This window comes from Mytilus californianus, unplaced genomic scaffold, assembly GCF_021869535.1.
Source record: "Mytilus californianus isolate M0D057914Y unplaced genomic scaffold, xbMytCali1.0.p SCAF_2, whole genome shotgun sequence".
Taxonomy (NCBI): Eukaryota; Metazoa; Mollusca; class Bivalvia; order Mytilida; family Mytilidae; genus Mytilus; species Mytilus californianus.
This window is the reverse complement of record NW_026262668.1, coordinates 27,094,871-27,118,517: the sequence shown is the minus strand read 5'-3', so window position 1 is coordinate 27,118,517 and position 23,647 is coordinate 27,094,871. Positions and strand designations below refer to the sequence as shown.

Here is a 23,647-nt window from a genome sequence, read left to right as displayed (position 1 = left end):
TGTACACCTTACAATCATTCCATACACCAAATATAGCTGACCTATTGCATGCAGTATTAGAAAGAAAGACCAAAACTCAAAAACTTAACTTTGACCACTGAACCATGAAAATGAGGTCAAGGTCAGATGACACCTGCCAGCTAGACATGTACACCTTACAATCATTCCATACACCAAATATAGTAGACCTATTGCATACAGTATAAGAAAAACAGACCAAAACACAAAAACTTAACTATAACCACTGAACCATGAAAATGAGGTCAAGGTCAGATGACACCTGCCAGTTGGACATGTACACCTTACAGTCCTTCCATACACCGAATATACTAGACCTATTGCTTATAGTATCTGAGATATGGACTTGACCACGAAAACTTAACCTTGTTCACTGATCCATGAAATGAGGTCGAGGTCAAGTGAAAACTGTCTGACGGGCATGAGGACCTTGCAAGGTATGCACATACCAAATATAGTTATCCTATTACTTATAATAAGAGAGAATTTAACATTACAAAAAATCTGAACTTTTTTTTCAAGTAGTCACTGAACCATGAAAATGAGGTCAAGGACATTGGACATGTGACTGACGGAAACTTCGTAACATGAGGCATCCATATACAAAGTATGAAGCATCCAGGTCTTCCATCTTCTAAAATATAAAGCTTTTAAGAAGTTAGCTAACGCCGCCGCCGCCGCCGGATCACTATCCCTATGTTGAGCTTTCTGCGACAAAAGTCGCAGGCTCGACAAAAATGACATATACAGTAGATTTATCACTAACCTGAATATATATAGGATGATGAATATATACAAATGAAATTTTAAGGGTTTTTTTTAATAATAAAAAAAAATTCTATACAAAAAATATATAAACCCAATATACATCAATTTAATTATCATTTAAACATTTAAAAATCTCAGAATAAGAATGTGAAAGCCCTGCTTAATTATGGCCAAGACAGGGGCTCTTATCGCAAAAAATCTTATACTTGTAAGTCATGAACATTTCAGTATAACTTGCGATCAATTTTAATCATAAAATATTTTGTGAAAAGTCGCAGAATTGTGTGGTATTTAAGTTATGAGACTTCTGGACCTAGATTTATAATTTAAGTTCATTTTCTTAATTCTTTTTTGTTTGGTGGGGGTAAAAAATGATAGTCAGTCAGGTGACCTGAACATCACATTTTTTTCTCCATTAAGACAAATTATTAGAAATATTTCATCTCTTAACAAGAATAGCTAATTTTACATATATTTTTTTTTTTTTGCAAATATCAACAAACGTTTGCTCAATTAAAAAATTATTACTACAGTATAAATAATCAATGCCTAAAATGAAAAATCTTTCAAAAAAAGATCTCCTCAAAAAATATTCCAAGTTATAAACAGGACAGGTATATAATTTTGGTCACTCCTTCCCTTATATATTTTCACTGTATGTATAAACTCTAGTCTGATGATGCAGGTTTATTATTAACTTTTTTAATTAATGTTTCTATTCAAATCAATTCTAATAACCTTCTTTTGAAATCCATTTTTTTGATTAACAGGTTTAAATCAATTTTACCTTCTTATACAAAGCACTTTAAAAAAAAAATGAAATCCATTATTTTATGACCTCAAATTTCATTATACTCGTCTAATAAATCAATTTACTGGAACAATCTCACGAATCAATAACATAATTCGGATGGACAACCAAGAATGGATCATCTTCTCTAACTAATCCTTCACTTGTTTTTAATCCGGTCTGTTTCAACTCTATTAACACATGGTCCTGAAAAAAAAGGAAATTTTTATTCAGTATGTTGTCAATAATCAAAATTAATATTTTCATAATGAATCACAAGACAAGCAAGTAATTATGTTGCTGTCAAAACTTTTTGTTTAATTTGAAACCTTTACTAGATCTTTTCTATCGTAACCATTTTTCTTTTACTTTTTCATTAAGAGATTATTACAACTGAACTGACTGAGGGTTCACGGTCAAACAATTCCCATTAAAATGAGATATGCCAATATCAAAACAACTGAATACCAAATATCAGTGTGTTATCAAAGTGACTCCTTTAAACTGACCTTATCACAAACTTTAACTTGTAAACTATGCAAAAGTATTAGTCAATAGATCACGACTGAGGGGATGCAGCCAAATAATCTCCTTGGAAATGAGATATACCAATGCATTACAACTCCATACTGTAAATTCAGAAATCATTTCTATTTATAAGAATAAAGGGACTAGGTGAGTATCATGATAATAAGAACTCACGTTGCAGATTTACCTAAAATTGCAATAATTAATCTCGCATTTGTGTCTATTCTTCAAAAATCACGATAATAAATAAATGAATGCAATAATTTCTGAATTTGCAGTACCAAATATCACTGACTTGCCATTAGGACTGTTTCAGAAATAAACACATGGGGGATGGAAGGCACTTTTTTAAGACCCTGACCACCCATAAAATTAAAAATTTTCTTTTTTTTTATAAATTCTTACAAAATTATAAGGAAAATGCAACCACCCACATTTAACTCAGTAATTATAGTGCCTCCCACTCCTATACTGCTCTAATAATTTTTTTACAAATGGTTGATGTCCATACGGCAACCATGCCTTAGCTTCACCTCCACAACTTGGTTGAGGGGAGACAGAAGCAAAGTATCACTTTAAGTTAGCATTATAATACCAGAACTTCCAAAAAACAACTTACATGCTGGACAAGTCTGTCTATAACTTTTTCCACAATTGTTTTTCTTTCAATTAATTCGGCTTCTGAATCTATGTCAGCTTCCATTTCCCTCAGGTACCATTCAACTACCCCACTTCTTCTGATACCTTGCGAGTCTTCATCTGAAACAGGAACAACATTAATTCTCTCTGAAGGCCTATTTAATGATATCAACTGATGATGATGATGATGATTGGCAGTTTAAAGTCCAGCAGCAAATTAGATGCATATCCAGGAAGAGAACATGTTCAAGCGATAGGAATATTAACTCTGCCTTGTAGAAGACCAACATGCAGAGGAGAAGATTTTTAAATGTTAGCAAACTTGATGAACAAATTGTGTAAAATTTTCTTTAAAGGGCAATAACTCCTTAAGGGGTCAATTGACAATTTTGGTCATATAAACTTTTTTGTAGATCTTACTTTGCTGAACATTATTGCTGCTTACAGTTTATATATATCTATAATAATATTCAAAATAATAACAAAAAACTGCAAAATTTTGTTAAAACTACCAATTCGGTGGCAGCAACCCAACAATGGGTTGTTCGATTCGTCTGAAAATTTCAGGGCCGATAGATCTTGACCAATTAAACAATTTTACCCCATGTCAAATTTGCTCTAAAAGATTTAGTTTTTGAGATATAAGCCAAAAATTGCATTTGACCCTTATGTTCTATTTTTAGCCATGGCGGCCATGTTTGTCGATGGATACAAACTTCGGATACAATTTATAAACAAGATACCCTAAGGAACATTTAGTTAAAGTTTGAAGGTAACTGGCCCAGTAGTTTCAGAGGAGAAGATTTTTAAATGTTAGCAAACTTGATGAACAAATTGTGTAAAATTGTCTTTAAAGGCCAATAACTCCTTAAGGGGTCAATTGACATTTATGGTCATATCAACTTTTTTGTAGATCTTACTTTGTTGAACATTATTGCTGCTTACAGTTTATATATATCTATAATAATATTCAAAATAATAACAAATAAACTGTTATCACAGAGATATGTCTCGCCTTTTTGTAATTTTGATAATGCAAATGTTGAAATTAAAATAGCAATACTTTAACATGTAAGTTATGCAAATATTTAAAGTCGATGAACCATGACTGAAGGTACATGGCTAAACAATCTCCATGGAATGAGATGTGCCAATGCAAATACAACTGCATACAAAATACCATTGACTTATTATAAGTCGTTCCCTTTAAACAAACCTAAACACAAACATTAACTTGTAAACTATGTAAAGTTTCAAAGTCAATGAACCATGATCAGGGGTGGAGCTATATATAATCTCCATGGAAACAATACTTGCAAATGTCAATAAATTTGCATACCAAATATCATTAACTTAACATTAGCAGTTCATCTTAAACTGATCTAATCACAAACTAATACATGTAAACTAAGCAAAAGTTTCAAAGTAAATAGACCATGACTGAGGGGGCGGGGCCAAATATTCTCCATGGAAATGAGATGTTCTAATGCTTATACAACTGAACACCAATTAACATTGGCCTACCACTAATGGTTCCCCTTGAACTGACCTAATCACCAACTAATACATGTTAACTTAGCAAAATTTTCAAAGTCTATAGACCATGACTAAGGGGGCGGAGCCAAATAATCTCCATGGAAATGAGATATGCCAATGCTTATACAACTGCATACCAAATATCATTGACCAACCACTAGTGGTTTCCCATAAATTGACCTAATCACAAACTAATACATGTAAACTATGAAAAGTTTCAAAGTCAATAGACCTTGACTGAGGGGGCGGGCCAAATAATCTCCATGGTAATGAGATGTGCCAATGCTAATACTACTGCATACCAAATATCATTGACCTACCACTAGTGGTTCACCATGAACTTGACCTAATCACAAACTAATACATTGTTGTCGCCGACGCGGGAAACAGCATACCTATGTCTCGCTTTTTGACTCCGTCAAGGCGAGACAAAAACTGCAAAATTTTGTTAAAACTACCAATTCGGTGGCAGCAACCCAACAATTGGTTGTTCGATTCGTCTGAAAATTTCAGAGCTGATAGATCTTGACCAATTGACCAATTTTACCCCATGTCAGATTTGCTCTAAAAGATTTAGTTTTTGAGATATAAGCCAAAAACTGCATTTGACCCCTATGTTCTATTTTTAGCCATGGCGGCCATGTTTGTCGATGGATCAAAACTTCGGATACAATTTATAAACTAGATACCCTAAGGAACATTTAGTTTAAGTTTGAAGGTATTTGGCCCAGTTGTTTCAGAGGAGAAGATTTTTGAAATAGTTTACGGCGACAGATGACGGACGCCAAGTGATGGCATAAGCTCACATGGGGCCCCGGTGAGCTAAAAAGTGTGGAAAACTGATTTGCCAGACTGATGGACAGACAGACAGACAGAGTGCAAACTTAAAGTCCCCTTAGACTTCGTCGGTAGGGGACAAAAATCTTTTTGTAACTGTTATATACATTGTTATGCATAAGCTTGTTCCTGGCTGACTTATAATAAACTTTTTTCCGTTCAGTTAAATTCAAGCAGATTCCACTTTATTTTAATTTTGTGCAATGTGGTGAAAAGAAATGAGAAAATTGTAATGAAGCATTTAAATTTGAAATTTTATCAGTTTATATTTGATATTTACTAATAAACTGCTTCTCCAGCTAGATACACCCCCAGAGGTCCAACCCTGAACACTTGGGGCAAAAATGGACACAATATTCAAGCTTGATTCAGGTCTGAATTTGGATTGTAATTAAATATTTGACATATTATAGGTTTCTGAATAAATGTATTCAAAGAACTTGAAATTGGTTATATGAATTGAATTTATGTTCAATTAAAGATTTCTTACTGTTGTGCAATTCTTAGTAAATCTGTTGTCAGACTATAAACAAATAAAGTTCAATTAATTCTCAATGTCATATTAGAAATTTATGAAAATAAAAAGGGAGCTTACATCAATAGATATAAACAATTCACCAAGAGAATTGGTGACAGCATTTTTGAGTTATTGTCCGAAAACTGGAAAAATCGCCCCTTTTTTTAATGAATAAAACCCCATAACTCAGAAATGTAAAATGTAAAATTTATAAAATTCTAAAGGGAGCTTACATCAATACATACAAACAATTCACCAAAGTTTCATAAGAATTGCTGAAAGCATATTTGAGTTTTTGTAAAAATCTAAAGGGAGCTCATGGCAATAGATATAAACAATTCACCACAATTTCTTGCAAGTTGGTGGAAGCATTCTTGACTTATTGTCCGAAAAACTGGAAAATCCCCCTTTTTTTAATGAATAAAACCCCATAACTTGGAAACGTAAAATCTATATTTTATAAAAAACGAAAGGGAGCTCACGTCAATAGATATAAACAATTCACAAAAGTTTTAAACAAATTGGTTAAAGCATTTCTGAGTTAATGTCCGACATGTTGACGACGGACAGACGGACGAACAGAGGTATACCATAATACGTCCCGTAAACGGGCGTATAAAAATTGCATTTTAATATGGATAAGGTAAATTATTAGTTTTGTAAACGATAAGAGCACCCTCTACAATTTCAATAACAAACATGGCGGAACGTAAACAAACCAAACAATTTTTTTCTCTTATTTCTTGCTTATTGTACTCTATAATCCACACCCCCGTCTAGCAGGTTCAATTTTGGAGAATAAAACCGTGGACTATAATAATAAAAGACTGAATTCAGTAACTAATCTGGACAGGTATGGTTGATTACAGCTGACCTCTAGGGAATAATTAGTCAGTAACTGGTGAAATTTACACCATCTGATTTCCGATGCTTTAGATTTTTACTAGACCTTACTCAGACTCCACAAACTGACTCACTAATCACATATTTCTTCCAGCGACCTCAGGACTGTTCAATTAAAACATAAATGGAACCCAGGTAAGGCATTTCTAATGTGGGGGTAACCATCTCTGAGGCATTTTTAGAGTTTCAATGTTGAAAAACACCCACCCATAGATGATATTTCTATATGCATTCCTTTGGTTCCATATATTTTTTATGGAACAGCCTTCAGGAACTATACCCCTCTTTTTTAAGTTATTCTCTATGACTTCTGTCTTCATTGCTATTAGTGCGTCCTACAGCTTTATAAAAGGTAAGGATAAAAATTAAAAGTTTGTTCCCTGCTAAATATCAAAACAATGACATCTTTTTCCATTTATAATTTAAAATATTACAATAAATTATGGAAAAGTTAAGATAGGTCTGTGTGATGGTTGTTGATATTAAAGCCTTTGAAAAATGTGGGAAGATTTGTGTATGGATTTTTCATATGAAATGTTTGGATTAAAATGAATTTAAAACTGGGAAAGTGACATAAGAATTTTAAGAAAAAACAAGAATTTCAAAATATTACTAAAAGTGTATTTCAGATGCAAGATAAAAAAAAAAGCATGCATAGAGTCAAAGGGGATTACAAAATATTCTAGAAAAGTTTTAATTTGAAAAGAGAACATTCTTAAGGCAAAATCTAAAAGTCCTAGAAGGTAACTTAAATATAGGCATTTTAAAACATGTCCAATCAACAGTTTACAGATCAAAGGGATATAACTCTAGCTGACTCTACTAAAATAATGTTTTTTTCTTAAGGACAGGACATTATTTTCTCTGATAAACAAGGAAAAGGGAGTCACAAAAAATGCAGGGTAATGAAAACTTGACATGTAAGAAGTTCTAACAAATTTGTCATAATAATGGCAGCTGTACATATTATTCTCAATCTTTCTTACAATTAGTCTCTAGATATTTATATTTAATCTATGCAAATACCTTTGCCAGGTTTTCTAACAAAATAACAACTAAATTATCTTTAGGAATTCGAAATTATACCATTATTAAATAAGTACAATAACAGTACAATAAATATGTTTTGAAGAGTTTTCTGTAAATTTTGTGTGTCAAGTATTTACCTATAGTTATCCGTAAAGCTGAGTTCAAATTCAAATCATAATCATGTTTACAATGGGAAATCCCCTTTTTATACGCCAAATCACATAATAACGTTGCATGCAAGAAAATAGATGGTTTATCATGTAAATCACTGTCAATACATACATAAATATTGGATTATAAAGAAAGCAAGCACGATTTCATACGTCTTGACAACGATTTAGCAATATAAAGCATGTAAACAGAAGTTAACTAAAGAAATGTAGGATTATTAACAAGCTAGAAAACAAAGATGTTATACGAATGCCACACGTTGGCGGAATTTCGTAATGCAAAATCGGCAACAGTCAAATTTGCCGGGAACGATGTTACATTCACACAAAGGTATTACCGCGTAATTTAACATTTACAACAGCAGCCATACATGTAGTATTTCTTTTATCAAAATTGGGATGTATACTTCCTCACATAACATTCTTACTAGCATGACTAGTCAGTGATCAGTTTCACAAAAAATCTTACGACTAAAGTTGATCATAAGTATACCGAATTGTTCATGACTTATGATCAAGTTTTATTGCAAGATTTTTTGTGAAACTGGAGTCGTTTCACAAAAAAACATAGGACTAAGATTAATCGTAAGTATACTGAATTGTTCATGACTTACAATCAATCTTAGTCGTAAGTATTTTTGTGAAACAGACTCCAGCTCACTGGTTCCTACTTCTTTGTATAAAAATAGTCAAGTTTAGGGTAAATCTTTTCACTTTTAAGCTTACCAACAGTATATTCACATTTTCTGAAAAATTCTCAGATATCACTACTATTCACTGGAGAAAGGGAGAGAACTCTGACAATTCTCAATCACACTCTCCCTCATATTTGCGCAGTGATTGGTCATCATTGATAAAGTTATAGTTATTTCAGAGAATGGGAAGTGAGATGAAAATATTTTTGGACGAACAAGACAAAGGGACAGAAAAAAGTGATTGCAATAAAACCCCACTCCTAGAGAAGGGTAGAATATGCATAAGTAGTACAGTGACTTATAATTGCGTTTAAAATTCTTCATGTGAACTCTGGTGCATAGTTCTCATTTGCATTCATACATTTTCTTATTTTTATAGCAGGTGCCTACAAAGTAATGTAGAAAAATGCCCCTGAAATGGTTTACAGCTCATTTTTATCTTCAAGCTACCATGCGATATTTCAAAAATTACTATCAAATTAGGAATCAACTAATGCTATATTCAAGATCAACACAAACTTAATGAGTACAAAGATTAAAATTCACTTTTTATAAAATGCTGTTATTTGCTTATTTTCCAGTAGCAAATATTTCATGCATATGCAGAACTTTTTTTCCAAAGGTGTTACCACACATTTTGAATCATCTCCTTAAAAAAAGAGAAATGTGAATAATTATTCTAAAATTTTAGCAACAAAAGGTTCAAGTGTCACTGGAAATCATATCAACCATATCTTTTACTCACTCATTGTCTCTTCTTCCTGTCTACGCAGATAAAGCACCAGTAAATTGGCTAGATGTTTGTAGTCCTCGTAAGACAGTTTTAGTCCTTTCTTTGGCTGATTATCTGGTTGAGCTGCTGGTGTCTGCTCTGCTGGAGTCGGTGTGGCTTCTGTAAAAATATCATAGAATCTACATGAATAATGGAGATGTGAATGACTATAAAGCTTATAGGTACAAGATTAACCAAGGCTTTAAAAATATTCTGCGACAAATATTGTTTAAATTTTATTAAAACTAAAACTGTAATTTTATACACAATAAGTCACTTCAACATACTGTTTTCCCAGGGTCTTCCTAATATCATTTAAAAAATTAATTTTTATTCTTTTAGTTTTACCTAAAAAACTTCATATTTACAATTAAATCTTCCAATTTCACCAAAACATTTTTACCAAGTAATTTCATTTTGAAACCTGTAATTATATTAAACAGTATGTTGCCTGTTAACACTTTAATGGGTAATTTTAGTTTTTTGTGTGAATTATGTTCCTGTAGGTCCAATGAATAAGGCCAAACAACAAGTACTGTGAATTCATTTTTTCTGTAAAAAAAGTATTTTCGAGGTTTTAATAAATTTTGCATGAAAACCTGTAGAAAATTTACACTTTGTTGAACACTAAATTTCATGGTTAGACTCAACGAAATCCACAAAAATCAGTATCCCACAAATAATGGTTAATTCACAGTTAACTAAATATACCTTACCTTCCATTTCTACATCCTCTTCAGTTTCCTCTTCCTCCTCTTCCAAATGTATGTCTGGTTGTTCCACACGAATGATGGACTTGTTCAGAAGACGGAAAGCTTCTTTAACATGCTTTGGTTGAACCTGAGTAAAAATGTATGAATTCATTATAAATTTTTTGTTGAAAGAGCCTTCTGGAAATAAGCAGGGCCCAGTGGCCATAGGCAATTAAAATTAGGCTTTGGCTACCAAGAATTTTTTATCAGAAGCCAAACTAAAACAGTTTTTATTCTGTTAGCAGTAGCCTATTGGCCATAAGCCATGACAATTTTGCTTTGGCTACTTAGATACTTTTATTTGCAGTTATAAAATCTGATGTGTTTGTGAAAAGCTCAAAATGAGTGGGTCAGGAAACCAAAAACACTTGTCTATTCTTAATGTGTACTTTCCAAATTTAACTTCTTATGTATAAAGTTGGACACAAAGCCAGTGCAATTTCTCAGGAGCCCAACAGGCAACTGCAGTAAATCTTTTTAGTTTCATCCTTTAATTTTGCCACCATTTTCATATTCTTAGTAAAAATGTCTCAGATATCACTACTATTCACTGGAGAAAGGGAGAGAACTCTGACAATTCTCAATCACACTCTCCATCATATTTGCGCAGTGATTGGTCATCATTGACAATTTTATAAGACATTCAGATTGATTGATTGGTGTTTAACACCACTTTCAGCACTACTGGCTATTTTGTGGTAGTCAGTTTTTATTAGTGGAGGAAGCTGGAGTGCCTGGAGAGAACCACCAAACGTTCGCATGTAAAACAGACCATCCTAGTCAATTAAGATTGGGAGTCGAACACACATGCCACTAGCAGGGTTTGAACTCACAACTTCAGTGTTGACAGGATAGTGATACAGTACTTGAACTACTTAAACCACTCTGCCCCCATGAAATTCAGGGAATACTTAGTGCACCAATAGGTAGAAATATAATTTATTTTTTTACCAACCCAAACCCTCTCTAAGTCCATTATAAAACATTGTAGAATAGGAATGGGACATCTTGTCTTTTAGTAGCCATAAGTTTTACCACTACTGTATGAAGAAATATAAGAAAACAAGAATGTGTCCATAGTTCACAGATACCCCACTCGCACTATCATTTTCTACGTTCAGTGGACCGTGAAATTGGGGTCAAAACTCTAATTTGGCATTAAAATTAGAAAGATCATATCAAAGGGGACAAGTGTACTAAGTTTCAAGTTGATTGGACTTCAACTTCATCAAAAACTTCCTTGACCAGAAACTTTAACCTGCCCACTCGCACTATAATTTTCTATGTTCAGTGGACCGTGAAATTGGGGTTAAAACTCATTAAAATTAGAAAGATCATATCATAGGGAACATGTGTACTAAGTTTCAGTTTGATTAGACTTCAACTTCATCAAAAACTATCTTGACCAAAAATTTTAACCTGAAGCAGGACAGACGGACGCACAGACCGAAAAACAATTCCCCTCCTTAATCCCATCACTCTAATATTTGTTCAAAATAAGTAGCTAATGACAAACAAGTGTTAAGCATACTCGTAATTTTTAAGTATTGGAAACAGGTGTTGACAGATAGGAAAAGTGCTGGCACATCACAACTTATCAAGTTAAGCCTCTGAATAAATATGAATTTATTCTGTTGTTGAATCCCTAATATAATTGTGAGGAAAATGTTTGATGGACAAACAGAATAAAGAAAAAGACAGACAATTGTCATTGCAGTATAGTCCCACTCAGAGAGAAAGACAAGTGCAATTTCTCAAAAGAATAAAATGCTTCGCTGGGGCGCAGCTTGATACGACCGCAGAGGTCGAACCCTGAACAGTTGGGGCAAGTATGGACACAAAATTCAAGCTTGATACAGCTATGACTTTGGATTGTCATTAAATATTTGACACAGCATAGGTTTCTGACACAGGAAGAATGTGGTGTAAGAACTGGAAAAAATTTAATTTACCTATTATGGTGGAATATCCATAAACTAAATTGTTTGTTAATTTCAATATATCAAAGAATATGTAGAATTCAATGTTTGATGTAATGTAATAAAGTTGAAATTTGGACCGTTTTTGTTCAATGTGGACCAATTTGGTAACATGTATAAATAATCAAAAATCTAAATACATGGGAGCCCATTTAAATACATCATAAAGGTATTAAAATAGAAAGTGACATCATAGTCATGGCTAAAAATAAACAAAAATCCTTAATCAGCAACATTTAAAGTAATATCTAAAAATAAAATTCCTTTGTAACCATAAAAGCCCATTTAAATACATCATAAAGATATTAAAATAGAAAATGACATCATAGTCATGGCTAAACATAGCAAAAAACCGTTAATCAGCATCATTTAACAGTAATATCTAAAAATTCGTAAGGGTTCCGCGGAACCCAGTGTCTCGCCTATTATTTCTGTTAATCGCAGGCTCAACAAAAATGAGGAAGTAAATCAATAAAAATATTCCTCTTGATACTATCTTTTGATTGTAAGAAGCTTCTGTCCAAGTTTGGTAAAAATCCAGGATAGTTTATGAATCTAATAAATGTTTAAAAACTTTAACTGCAGACTGAATGTAATGTTAACTGGAAGAAAACAAAATTTCCTTCTAGATACTAGCATTTGATCATAAACAAGCTTCTGTCCAAGTTTGGTACAAATCCAAAATAGTATAAGAAAGTTATTAAAATTTTAAAAACTTTAACCACAGAGTGAATGTGTTGTTTCCTGGCAGAAAATCTAAGTCCATTTAAAAGTAAAAAATGGAAAAAATGGATTTATTTTTTTTACAAAATTTACTTCTAGATACTAGCTTTTGATCATAAACAAGCTTCTGTCCAAGTTTGGTACAAATCCAAAATAGTATAAGAACGTTATTAAAATTTTAAAAACTTTAACCACAGAGTGAATGTGTTGTTTCCTGGCAGAAAATCTAAGTCCATTTAAAAGTAAAATAAGGAAAAAATGGATTTTTTTTTTTACAAAATTTACTTCTGAATACTATCTTATGATCATAAACAAGCTTCTGTCCAAGTTTGGTACAAACCCAGGATAGTTTAAGAAAGTTATTAAAATTTTAAAAACTTTAACCACAGAGTGAATGTAATATTTCCCGGCAGAAAAACTAAGTCCATTTATAAGTAAAATACGGAAAAAATGGAATTTTATTTTTACAAAATTTACTTCTGGATACTATCTTATGATCATAAACAAGCTTCTGTCCAAGTTTGGTAGAAATCAAGGATAGTTTAAGAAAGTTATTAAAATTTCAAAAACTTTAACCACAGAGTGAATATTTGTGGACGCCGCCGACGACGACGACGCCGACGGAATGTAGGATCGCTATGTCTCGCTTTTTCGACTAAAGTCGAAGGCTCGACAAAAATGGAAATTACATCATAAAGGTATTAAAATAGAAAATGACATCATAGTCATGGCTAAAAATAAACAAAATCCTTAATCAGCATCAGCAACATTTTATAGTAATATCTAAAAATAAAATTCCTTTGTAACCATAAAAGCCCATTTAAATACATCATAACAGATATCAAAATAGAAAATGACATCATAGTCATGGCTAAACATAGCAAAAACCTTAATCAGCATCATTTAACAGTAATATCTAAAAATAAAAATTTCTTTGCAACCATAAAAGTAAAATAGAAAATGACATCATAATCATAGCTAAAAATAAACAAAAATTTTTTTTATTGGCAAATTTTAAATGGAGTTTATTATACTAAAACAATAAATTTGCAACCATAAACATGATAAAACCCCATTTAAACACATCATAAAAGTATTAAATAATTCAACTACATCATAAGGCTATAAAAATAGAAAATGACTTCATAGTCAAGGCTAAAGGTAAACAAAAAACCTTCATCAGCAAAATTTTATATTGGCAAATTTCCAATGAAGTTTATTACACTAAAATTGTTTGCAAATTTCCAATGCATTTATTAACAATAAAGTTATTGGCAAATTTCCAATTTACATAATTGAAAAGCAGTGTAGATGAGATATTTAAATGAGTTTGAATTACCAACCTTACACTGCTTTTAAATAATGTTCTTTACTCAATTATTTGTCTATTAAAATGGAAACCCTTGTTTTTTAACCTTTTTTCCCCTTATTCCTTAAACATTAGAGCCATAACCACCCCCCCCCCCCCCCAAAGCCAATTATTACTTTCCAATGTAACCTAAATTTCCAATATACATAATTTTAAATTTCAGTTCCTCATGATATATAACCGTATCATTATTATTTTCTTTCATATATAAATCTGAAACAACCATCTTTAAATGGAAAATTTTAAAGAAAAAAAAAGGAAAAAAAAAAATCCTACCCCCCACACATTTTTTCAACCCCCTTTTGATTCATCATCCCCCACCTCAATCACAACCTTCAATTTGTGGTATGGTACATTGCAATACAATTTCACAGAGATCCATACACTTGAACACAAGTTTTTGTTGCAAACTAAAAAAATCCTTATTTTCGACCAATATTTGGCCCCTTATTCATAAATGTTTGAGCAATTAACCCCAAAACTCAATTCCTACTTTCTCTTCGTGATAAAAAATAACTAACTTAAAATGTAAATTTTAAACAAAAAAAAAAGGAAAAAAAAAAATTACCCCTTTTTTGACCCCCGCCCCCCTTATGATTCATCAACCCCACCCCCCTTTCCCCCCAAACCAAGCTCAATAACAGCCTTGCCTTTGTGGTATGGTACCTTGTAATACAATTTTAGAGAGATCCATACACTTGAACACAAGTTATTGTCTAGAAACTAAAAAATGCTTATTTTAAACCCCTTTTTAGGCCCCTTATTACTAAACGTTTTGGGCAATTACCACAACACTCAATTCCAGCTTTCCCTTTGTGAAATGGAACCTTGTAGTAAAATTTCAGAAAGATCCATACACTTACACACAAGTTATTGTCATGAAACTAGAAAAATGCGTTTTTTGCCCCTTTTTGGCCCCTAATTCCTAAAATTTGGAGGCAATTACCCCTAAAATCAATCCCAGCATTCCCTTTGTGATATGGAATCTTGTGGTACAATGTCAAAGAGATCCATATGCTAACACACAAGTTATGTCTGGAAGTTACAAAAATGCTTATTTCCGGCCCCTTTTTGGCCCCTAATTCCTTAACTGTTGGTACCATAACCCCTAAAATCAATCCCCACCTTCCTATTGTGGTATTGAACCTTATGGTAAAATTTCATAGAGATCCATTCACTTAAACTAAAGTTAGAGTGCGAAAACCATTGTGTATTCGGACGACGACGCCGGACGACGACGACGCCAACGTCATACCAATATACGACCTCAAAATTTTTTTGGGGTCGTATAAAAACAGGCAACTACAGTAAATCTTTTTAGTTCCATCCTTACTGCCATTATTTTCACATTCACAGTAAAATTGTCTCAGATATCACTACTATTCAATGGAGAAAGGGAGAGAACTCTTACAGTTCTCAATCACACTATCCCTCATATTTGCGCAGTGATTGGTCATCATTGATAAAGTTTATAGTTATTTCAGAGAATGTAAAGCGTGATGAAAATATTTGTTGGACATATGGATCTAAGGACAGTGATTGCAATAAAACACCACTCATATTTAAGGATAGAATATGTAACTTCATATTAGTTTCATCATACAGATAGCTTTTCTATTGTATTCTTCATAATGATAACATAATTTCTCTAATTTTTGTGCTATTTTCACATTTCTTGATCGGTGTGAGAAAAATATTTCTCCTCACTAGTGAAATATCTGTTTTTCGGCAAATGATTGGTCTAAATTAAATTATGACGTCAAATTTTCTTGGTTTCTTCTGAATTTTCCTATTGTGACATCAAAAAAGGCGACTATGCCTGATGACGTCATATATAAAGAACACAACTTTCTGAAAATCTTAGAAAAGGAAGGATAAAATTCATTAGAGAAACAGATTCCACCACTATAACTTGTTGATTACAATATTTCTCCTCTCTCAACAGTTAAATTTTAATTATTTAAAAAGCTTGGCTCACGCTTTAAATATTAAAATTTAACTGTCTCAAGTGAAGAAATATCGTAACACACTTGTTGCAGTGGTGAAATCTATATAACACCAGTTTCCTCTCATTTTAAGAATTCTGATTAAACACTTATAACGGACAGGTTGACAGATGAAAAGGACAAAATGCCTAAAAAAAAATTCAATGTGGGAGATATAATTTTTAAATTGCTGGTTCGACCTGGCTGGAATTGAACCCACAAAATGGCATTCTTGAATTAAAAAAAACATATAACAAGAATAATATTGTATCAAAATGGTTACCTCATCCTGACAATGCAGTCGTGCCATGCCCTCTGATAAACGGATCATACTTTCTAATTGTCTCACGGTTATCCTCCAAGCTGACTTTGCTGCTCCTGTGCCATCACGCTGCCGTAAACGTTTATATTCTTCTATCATATATTCTTGAGCATCTTTACTTATCTAGCAAAAGAATGAAAATAGGTAAGCATAATATGATTTTCTCAAAATATTAACCCTCCCTCTGGATATGCACATCTACATATAAAGCACAACAAATGTACATTTTATTTTTCTGAGTAAACAAATTTTTTCAAATTTTTTTTACCACATTTTCACAAATAAAATAATATGCAACTTCATATCGTCAAACAACAACTGTACAAAACTTCATCTGCATTCTACCAACACTTTTTTTGTGAACTGTCATACATACAAAGTGAAAACTATAGGACTCTCTATTAAAAGACCTACACAATCTCTTCTCTAGAAAAGTGATAATCTTTCAATATCAAACTGACATATGATCTGCATAAACACACTACAATCACATGTTTAAAGTGAATAAAGCAAACCTTTGGTTTAAACTGTCTGGCAAACATGATGTATCTTGTAATATCTTCCACAGAATAAACTCTTTCAACAGATTCATCGACTCGACTGTGTAGATCTACAATTCTTCTGGCAATAGCATAATCTACAACCTGCAACGAAATATTTTTTTTACCTCAGTAATCATTAAAGTCATTGTAAGGGTTATTTACTTAAAGACACCAAAAAGTTTTGTTTTTTTTTAAGGAACCTGCTTCATTAGATATGACATTAATCCTCTTCATGAAAAAAAAAAAAGGAATATTGAAAAAAGGGACATAACTCACAAGAAAATTTCCAAGGGGCACTAATTTTGAACTTCATGTAATAAGATTATCTTCCATGTATTTTACATTTTAGTGAATACATTGTGACTCCTATGAAAACTAGAGGCTCTCAAGAGCCTGTGTAGCTCACCTGTGTTTACTGATGCTTTGGAAATCATGTAAAATAAGGTTAAAATGATAATTAATAGTATTAGATATTAGATATTATAATGGTATCTAAGATAATAACAAAAAACTGCAAAATTTCTGTAAAATTACTAACTCAGGGGCAGCAACCCAACAACTGGTTGTAAGAATCGTCTGAAAATTTCAGGGCAGATAAATCTAATTCTGATGAACATTTTTGCCACCTGTCAGATTTGCTCTAAATGCTTTAGTTTCAGAGATATAAACCAAAAACTGCATTTTACCCCTATGTTCTATTTTTAACCAAGTCGACCATGATGGTTGGAAGGCGGGGTCATCGGACAAATTTTTTAAACTAAGATACCCTAATAATGATTATGGCCAAGTATGGTTAACTTTGTCTCAGTAGTTTCAGAGAAGATGATTTTTGTAAAAGATTACAAAAATTTACGAAAAATTGACTATAAAGGGCAATAACTCCTAAAGGGGTCTACTGACAATTTTGGTCATGCGACTTATTTGTAGATCTTACTTTGCTGAACATTATTGCTGTTTACAGTTTATCTCTATCTATAATATTATTCAAGATAATAACCAAAAAACTGCAAAATTTCCTTAAAATTACCAATTCAGGGGCAGTAACCTAACAACAGGTTGTCAGATTTGATTGAAAAATTCAGGGCAGATAGATCTTGACCTGATAATCAGTTTTACCCTTTGTCAGATTTACTCTAAATGCTTTGGTTTCAGAGATATAAGCCAAAATCTACATTTTACCCCTATGTTCTATTTTTAGCCATGGTGGCCATCTTGGTTGGTTGGCGGGGTCATCGGACACTTTTTTTTAAACTAGATACCCTAATGATGATTGTGGCCAAGATTGGTTAAATTTGGACCAGTGGTTTCAGAGGAGAAGATTTTTGTAAAAAGCTAACGACGACAACGGATGCCAAGTGATGAGAAAAGCTCACTTGGCCCTTCGAGCCAGGTGAGCTAAAAATTCATTCTTCAGAGAGTATAAGAAATTATAGATATAAAGATTCCTCACCTCATTACATTCATCTACAAGAATAAAGAATAGATCAAATCGAGACATGATTGGTGCTGTTAAGGAAATGTTCTGCTTCAGTGACTTTGACCTGTCATATCTACTACCAATAGGATTAGCTGCTGCCAACACAGAGGTTCTTGCATTCAGTGTAGCCTGGAATACACAAATTAATCTATTACATTATTTTCACTTAGGCATATTTGAGAGATTTTATCCAGTATGACTGGTGTTGTTTGTATGTTAGAAATAATATACTGTAATTCAGTGGTTGTCGTTGGTTGTTATCTGTTATATTTGTTTTTCATATATTGCATTGTTAGAAAGCAGGCCATTGTTTTTTTCATCTTTTGAATGTTTTTTTCATCTTTTGAAAGCCGTACTATGACTTGTAGTTGTTTAAATCCCATTATTAGGACTCTGTTCGATAGTTGCCTCATAATAAATTAAGTATGTTTAAATGATAATTACAAATACATCACAAAAGTTATTCGACTTAATTTTGGCTGAAGAAAGTAAATATCAAACATGTCAAAACATTCATGATGTTCATGTTTCCTAAGGAAATGAGTTAGTAACAAATTTAAAATCAGGCCTCCCATCCCTCCACCACAATCAATTGTGGAACATCCCTTACATAAAATGCAGATAAAAGGATCCAGTTAAAAAAATAACATGATGATTCATTAAAAAATGTTAAAGGTGATCACTTATTCTGTGTAAATCTATACCAACTAATACTTTGGTGGACCTCCAAGTTATTTGATAAACAAGATGCCTTTTTATTTGTGGTGATCGTTAGGGCTAGTTTGTATGTCATACCTTGACTCCAGCTTTTGTTATTGAGATGGTCTGTTGTTCCATGGCTTCATGTATAGCCACCTGATCTTTAGGGTCCATCTTATCAAATTCATCAATACAACAGACACCATTATCTGCCAACATAAGGGCACCAGCTTCAATCACAAACTCATAAGATTCCTCATCTTTAACAACAGCTGCAGTCAAACCAGCAGCACTGCTAGCCTTTCCACTGGTGTATACAGCCCTTGGACTAAACTCCTCCACCTGCTTTAGGAACTGGCTCTTAGCAGTACTTGGATCCCCCACAATACAAATGTTTACATCACCACGGAGATTTGTTCCTTCCATTGTAACCTTAGGAACACCTCCAAACAACATCAGTAAAATTCCTCTTTTGATTTCATCACTTCCTGCAAATAAGATTGATGGATTATTGGTTGCTTAAGGTTCAGTGGCAAACATTTCATGCATGTTCAGGACGAGAACAAGTAAACAATAAATACAATAGGTAGGTCCTGTAATATTATTCTGAAAATAAGAAGCTAACACTCAAGTGTTCACATTTAGATTTAACATTAATTTTTTAAATCTGTCAATTTGTCTTGAATGATTTTTGAATGTCAGACGTGAAAATCTAGTTACTGTAAATTCAGAAATTTTTGAGTGCATTTATTATTTTGTGGTTTATTATTAATGGACACAAATGGAAGATAAATAATGGCGGTTTGAAAATCCTACATACAAATAACTTTCTCAATCTTTAAAATGGGATTTTTTATTTTTGCGAAATATATCCTATTGCATAATAAATATCAACATTGCTAAAATTTCTGAATTAACAGTATTTCAAATTTTTAACTTTTATATTCAATGTGACATTCTGCTTTTTCTCTATGTATATCCCAGTAATAATCTAGTTAGATTATCCACCAATCAAAAAAGGTTTAATTTGCATTTGTTTCTATTCAAAGCATCTATTGTGGAATCATTATTATTCGTTGGATACCATTTTTCATGGGTTTCGTGGGTACAGGTGAATTCGAATGTTCAACAAACTACAAATTTTCTATAGGCTTTGTGTGCAGAGATTGGCAAAACCACGAATTCAAACATCCACAAAAATGTAAGTTTTTCTCAATCCACGAAAATAAATGAATCCACAGTATTCAAATTATTACGTTCACTTCATATCAAGTTCAACTCTGTGTACCGATAAGAAAAACATGTCTAACTATATACCATTGTTACATACGTTTTAGGAATACTTCCAAATATGTTTAAAATTGCTTTAAATATGATGGTTAAAAGTCCAATTACTCTGGAAGAACAAAATCAAAAGGGATCTTTCTCCCTTCAATCCTTGTGTTAAAATGAGAATTGGTATAATTGAATTTGAATCATTTGTATGTAGTGTTGACAGACAGATGGACTATGGTATACCATAATACATAGGGTCTACAATGGCCATTTAAAAGCAGACAAGGCGGTTGCAATAAATCAAACCACAAAGAAGTGGGATATAAATTTGTTTATTTAAGACTTGTAAGATGTGGCGTGAGCTACTGTTAACTCATACTGTGCTCTTGCTATAGAGTGAAAGTAAAAACATATATTCACCAAACAATGTAAACCCAGACAACAGAATGTAGAAAGCTTGATGTTTAAGTTAACAATATGAAACCTGGTACCAAACAAAAAGTTGAAAGCATTATTGTGCTTATCATATTCTCACTCAAAATTATCTTTATCACAAAGCAGGAAGAGGGTGTCAGACAGATTCGTAAAGCACTCACACCTTACAACACACTCCTTTCAAGATGCTGACCAACCATGAAGTCACTCTTTTTCGTAGTTTCAGAGATAAGCATGAGGAAAATAATTAGTTTACAAACAGACAGATAAACTAAATGGACAAATAAGAGGATGGCAATATAGCCTCAACTAAGAGTAGTGGTATAATAAATCTTTTATAACTTATAAACTAAATAATCTTTTAAATTCCCAAGATCCTTGATACATACCATGTATAGTAGGAAACAAACTCGTACATAGGTTAGTATATAAACTTTTGTCTAAACTCATTTCATAAACTTTCTGCCATTCTTCATCTGTCATTTGTTTCTTAATAGTTTCTGCAGTCATTTCTTCATCTCTCATGTCTCGTCCGCCAAACTAAAAAAAGAAAATCTATCAACATGAATAAAAATAAAAACATCCAGTTCAGAAGATTTTAAACACACTGCAAGACATTCCTTCTTGCATTGCTTTAAATTTGTATTTACTCAATAATTTAAGTAATTCCAAGCATTATTCATATATAGGCTAAAATTTCAAAACTCTTAACAATTGTAATCTCATATCTGTCAATTGCAGTTTTTATCAAAGTCTCATTTAAGGTCAAGATGAAGATACTGAGCACCTACAAATAACTGTTATCACAGAGATATGTCTCGCCTTTTTGCAATTTTGATAATGCAAATGTTGAAATTAAAATAGCAATACTTTAACATGCAAGTTATGCAAATATTCAAAGTAAATGAAACATGACTGAAGGTACATAGCTAAACAATCTCCATGGAAATGAAATGTGCCAATGCTAATACAACTGCATACCAAATACCATTGACTATTATGTGTTTTAGTTTGCCAACATATGATCTAAGATAGGTTTGTGTGCACGTAAAACCAACCATTTGGACCGATCTTATTTCACCCCTGTATTATATTCCTTGAACACTATTTGAGTTCATTCCTATATGTACATACCCTTGGGTTACTGGATGACACATTACATGCTAAGAAAGCCATTTTGTATGTCAAATCTCGGACTCCTAATGCTTTTAATCCTCTAACTCCTTCTGTGTCATATCCTGATGCACCCTTCACTCGAGATGAGGTCTCGGCTCTGGCACCTGTCAATAGGTACAACTCAAATATATTAAAGAGGAAATGTCTGAATCAAGAATTTGTGGGTGTATTAAAGACATCACCACAAGGAGAGTATTTAAGAGTTAATAATATTGGTTTTACGATTTCCCTGAAAACTAAAAAACAAGAATTCTCTCCTCTGGTGTAATACTACAATAAGTGTTGTCATAATGATTGTTCTTGATGTTTCATCAACACAAATGAGACAGCATAGAAAAGAAATAGTTCCTTGCATTTCTTTAATTTATTTTCATTAAAAAGTTCATTGTCAATGTGCGTACTAAAATGTAAAATGTAATATTCTTAAGCAAGATTTCAAAATCAAAAAGTATTCATCTTATTACACAACACTGATAATTAACTAATACACCACAAGCATTTTTGAATTAATGTGTTGTTCGGTCACTAATTTAAAATTTTGATATATATATAAATTCTTTGCTTAGTCATGTTAGTTACTTCTTTTACATTATACAAAATGTGTTTAATTCTAAAATTAACTTGGATGTTAACCTGTTTGAATTCACAGAAATTGTTCATCACCTATCTGAATATTGCTGAAACTTGTACAAGCTATGCCCCATATGAATAGTTAGAAACCAGGTTGTATGAGACATACAAGGAATTGGGATGAAATATTTACTTCCTGTTTTCTCAATACGGGAATGATAGCTAGGCATATCTATACTATTAAATGAGAAGACCTCATTTTGTGTGTCGCTTCTCTTCCTTCCACATTAAATCAACCATCATGCTTTTATGTCCTATAGGTACCATGCATAGTCGCATTTGTCATCCTCGCATATTAATATTTAGTTTGGTTTTTTTTAAGGAGAAAAATCAAAATAAAGACATCCGGATATTGTTTCCGTCCTCGGACTGACTTTTAAGTCATAGATAAGACTTCCGTTTAGGACTTAAACTTACGCATTATTTTCATAGGTACAAGGGGACAGGACAATTTTTCGCGTTTTTCTGTATACTATGAACAAACATACATGTATACTATATAAATACAGTGTATTTTCTATTTGCTATCAATTCCAAGTCTAATTCCATGGATTGATAATAAATACCAAATAAACTGTATTTATATAGTATATGTTATTATATATGTTCATAGTGTACAGAAAAAAAAAGCGAATATAATTGAAATTAACAGAAAACAACAAAAAAATAACAAAAAAATAACGGACTTTGGAAAAAGGGGGAGGGCTAAAAAATTTGTACTGTCCCCAAGTACCTTTGACTTTTGATAACTTTCCTGAAATACTCCAGTCATAAAATCTTTTACAAAAATTCATCCTACAAGTTTACATACCACCAACAATGCTCTAAATGCCTGCGATTTCGCGGGTGTGTTCTAGTCGGGTGTGTTCTAGTCGATGTTAAAATGAACAACAATGCAAAGTCTCATTATTACCTATCAATGAAGACACCAACTATATTGTCTGACATTAGTAGACAGAGGGGCCTTAATTAAATATTTTGCATACAAAACATAAGTCTTTAAACATGTGCAAGGTGGAAACTAATATTTTTTTTCTCAAAATGCTTGCCCTTCACATATATTTAGAGGACATTAACATTA

At 32.4% G+C, this 23,647-nt stretch overlaps 1 protein-coding gene across 2 annotated transcripts in view; it reads right to left on the bottom strand.

The window, feature by feature from the left end:
• Positions 1 to 927: 927 nt before the first annotated feature.
• The window catches only part of LOC127729600 (DNA replication licensing factor MCM6-like), a 46,344-nt gene continuing 23,624 nt past the window's right edge, over positions 928 to 23,647 (bottom strand). For both annotated transcript variants that reach the window (XM_052237427.1, XM_052237426.1), the window contains 10 exons: positions 21,895 to 22,040; positions 21,150 to 21,300; positions 19,147 to 19,538; positions 18,325 to 18,480; positions 16,848 to 16,976; positions 16,294 to 16,455; positions 9,919 to 10,042; positions 9,176 to 9,322; positions 2,724 to 2,863; positions 928 to 1,783 (listed from right to left, as the gene is read on the bottom strand). In XM_052237427.1, the coding sequence (XP_052093387.1) occupies positions 1,673 to 1,783; positions 2,724 to 2,863; positions 9,176 to 9,322; positions 9,919 to 10,042; positions 16,294 to 16,455; positions 16,848 to 16,976; positions 18,325 to 18,480; positions 19,147 to 19,538; positions 21,150 to 21,300; positions 21,895 to 22,040 (1,658 nt within the window). In that variant the 3' untranslated portion in view covers positions 928 to 1,672. The remainder of the gene's footprint in view (positions 1,784 to 2,723; positions 2,864 to 9,175; positions 9,323 to 9,918; positions 10,043 to 16,293; positions 16,456 to 16,847; positions 16,977 to 18,324; positions 18,481 to 19,146; positions 19,539 to 21,149; positions 21,301 to 21,894; positions 22,041 to 23,647) is intronic.